The following is a 2,919-nucleotide window of genomic DNA, read 5'->3' as shown; positions in this document are numbered from 1 at the left end:
TCATGGTTTCTCCTTAAACGTTTTCCTACATTGATCCCTTTTCTTTCCTCCTTTCTTTTGATCTTAGCAGTATCACATGCCATCCCCTTTTAAGAAGTACCATGCACCAATATGAGAATATGGTAAAAGAGAAACTGGAACTGGAAATGCCTGAGTTTAAATTTTGGCTATTACCAACTATAGAGCTTTGGTAAGTTACTCAATCTTAAAACAGGCATGATAATGTTTACCTTTCAGAATTTCTGTTAATTTACCAGCTTCAAAATCAGAAGTAAGGCACTGAAAGACTCCACACACAGTAGATACTAGACAAATAACAGTCACCATTATTATTCCCACTCTCATTTTTTTTTTTTTTAAGTTGAGGAGTTTATTAGAGAAATATGAGAGGCAAAGATACCCCAAGTGACAGAAAGAAAATTCTGAAAATGTCCCTTCAAGCCAAGTGGGGGCCTGGCCTTTACCTCCCCAAAAAGACAAGAAACTGGTGGGTTAGCAACAACATTCTCTGGCGGCCACCTTGCCAGGGCATAAGTGTCTCAGCCAGACTGCCTCCCAACCCCCACCAAAGGTAAAAAGGAGACAAAGACTGTTTCTAGAATCAATGCAGAGGCAATGAGAGCTGTAAGGAAAGTCTTAGAGAAAGAGAGGTGGGGATGACCTTAACAAAGAGTCCCAGGCGTCTGGCTCTGAGCACCTCATACACTGACGGATAGTTCTACAAAATGTTACTTCAAAGATAAAATGCCTAATGTTGATTCCAAGAGCTTCCCTGGATGTCTTCCCACATGCCACATCACACACCGATGTACATGGCAGAACCCAAAGGCCACGCTTTCGAAAAAAAAAATAAAATAAAAACCAAAAACAAGAATAAGCCCTGTTGCTCTTTAAGGAGAGAGGAAGGAGCTGAGGCTGCTGGGGCCTTTCCCACGTCGGCCTGTGTTCCATGAAGCAACTTCCCAGCAGCAGCATGGCGTAGCTCTAGGTGAGGGTCTCACCTTTTGTCACCCGCGCTTCAATGTACTCTATTCTCCGTTCGAGGGCTGTCAATTTCTCGTTTAGTGTTGCAAGTCTTGAACGACAAGACATATCGAACGAGTTGAGAAAGTCCGTGATTTTCTTGATGCTGCTGGTGATGACCTCAATGTATTCTCGGTTCGCCCAGTCCTGGTGAATCTCCCGCTGCACCGGATCCTCTTGACCCGCCATGGCTGCCACCTGACGACCCCCACTCTCATTTTTTTAAGGCTGATCTTGTGGCATCCTCTAATATATTTTATTAAAAATCCCTTTGTCAAGCTGTATCTAACAGCAAAAGATATCCCAGATTCTACCTATATGTTCATCCCAAGATCTGGAAAATTCTATTTCAGAGGAAATATTGGTTCTTCAGTGCTAATGCAGAGGAAAGGTTGTTTTTTGGCAATTGTCAAGTAAAGTAGAGGCTAAGTGACCAGGAAATTTGTCATAAGGCAATCTTATGTACTTATTGTCATAAGGCAATCTTATGTACTTATTGTCATAAGGCAATCCATAATGTACCCCTCTCTGAAAAGAAAATTAAATGTAAAATAATTGATCAACTCAAAACATTTAAAAATCTTTGAATACAGGGCACCTGGCTAGCTCAGTCAGAAGAGCATATGACTCTTGATTTCGGGTTCGTGAGTTTGAGCTCCGCATTGGGGGTAGAGATTACTAAATAAACTTTAAAAATGTATTTTTAAAAAAATCTTTGAACAAAATTTGACAATATATATTTCATTGCCTCCTGAATGGAAAAACCCAGAGAACCAGAGAATAGGAGTGGGAAGGAAAATTCATCTTAACAGTATATTTGTTGGTAGTTGAAAATTCTTCGTACTTTATATAGATATTACCTAATCAAAGTGTTATTCATTAACTAAAATGTATGTACTCTAAATCACTTAATATCACACAATTAATCTTTCCCTTTCAGTTTTATTATTCCCAATATTTCTTTTTTCCATTTTAGTTCAAGAGAACATTAATTCTAAACGTTTTTTTTTTTTTTCTAAAGTAGTACAAGTATCAGTTTTATACTTCATAATGATAGCTGCCCCCAATCACAGTTTTGACTTTGTGTTTCACACAGCTTTGATCATCTGTGCTGAGGAAGGAATCCACCCCTCTTTGGTCTTCTCCTAGAGGAGAGCAAACCCTGAAACTCCCCACTGCCTTTCAAGCCAACCATTTCTTGTTAGCTGTTGCTTTAGGCAGTTCATCCTAGGTCTACAAGCCAGGACACATGTGGATGCACCCTTGTTCTTCTCTCTTCACCTCCAAGACAGGTGGCTTGCTGGGATGTGAGCTGCCCTAATATTCTGTCCTTGTTCGTGGACCATCATTACAGTTCCTCTTCAGTGAAGAGTCAGAATAAGAAATGAGCAGGGGGAAACACACTTAACAAAACTTAAAATAGAAAAAAACTGTTCTAATCGTCCTGAAACTCAGATACTCTTAGTAGTTATTTCAATGAGCTTCAGTCAGGTTCTTCTCTCTGCTGAATGGTGAGTGGAAATTTTAGGTCTTCAGAAGCACTGACGCCATCATCCCCAAGATTCAGACAAAACCAAACAAAAATCTTCAACTGAGACAAAGCAAATTAACTCCCAATTAGCCAGGACAAAGCAAAGGTTTCCACTTTTGCTAAAAAAGAACCAAATGAGGCCCCAGCACAGTAACAGGTAAGGTATTTGTACTGAACGGATATTTGCTGGTAGGAGAAGATCTGCTTCCAGCTTCAGTGGAGAGCTGAAAAGTCCTGAAGCGGGGGGGGGGGGGGGGGGGGGGGGGGGGGGGGAAGAGCGTGGAAGTGCAATTGGGGGGGGTGGACAACCCACCCCCCCACCCAGATCAACCCCCCCCCGGCCCCCCATCAACAACACACCCCGC

General features: G+C 41.6%; 1 protein-coding gene and 1 long non-coding RNA gene across 2 annotated transcripts in view; both read right to left on the bottom strand.

Moving 5' to 3' along the window:
- Positions 1-358: 358 nt before the first annotated feature.
- On the bottom strand, positions 359-1,223 carry LOC116875302 (probable protein BRICK1). The gene is made up of 3 exons (XM_032870653.1): positions 945-1,223; positions 879-887; positions 359-828 (listed from the first exon to the last, which is right to left on the bottom strand). Exon 1 carries the CDS (start codon positions 1,210-1,212, stop codon positions 985-987), a length of 228 nt encoding a protein of 75 aa, XP_032726544.1. The 5' UTR covers positions 1,213-1,223; the 3' UTR covers positions 359-828; positions 879-887; positions 945-984.
- Positions 1,224-2,482: 1,259 nt separating this feature from the next.
- The window catches only part of LOC116875309, a 37,008-nt gene continuing 36,571 nt past the window's right edge, over positions 2,483-2,919 (bottom strand). Inside the window, exon 4 of the long non-coding RNA XR_004384174.1 lies at positions 2,483-2,788. This is a non-coding gene — a long non-coding RNA (uncharacterized LOC116875309). The remainder of the gene's footprint in view (positions 2,789-2,919) is intronic.

Source organism: Lontra canadensis, unplaced genomic scaffold (genome assembly GCF_010015895.1).
Source record: "Lontra canadensis isolate GAN:19392208 unplaced genomic scaffold, GSC_riverotter_1.0 scaffold2, whole genome shotgun sequence".
NCBI lineage: Eukaryota > Metazoa > Chordata > Mammalia > Carnivora > Mustelidae > Lontra > Lontra canadensis.
Note: the sequence above shows the minus strand (reverse complement) of the source record. Positions and strands in the feature narration are given on the sequence as shown.

Bases quoted from the DNA above. Each gene is read 5' to 3' on its own strand.
- LOC116875302 (XM_032870653.1), bottom strand. From the start codon at position 1,212: ATGGCGGGTCAAGAGGATCCGGTGCAGCGGGAGATTCACCAGGACTGG.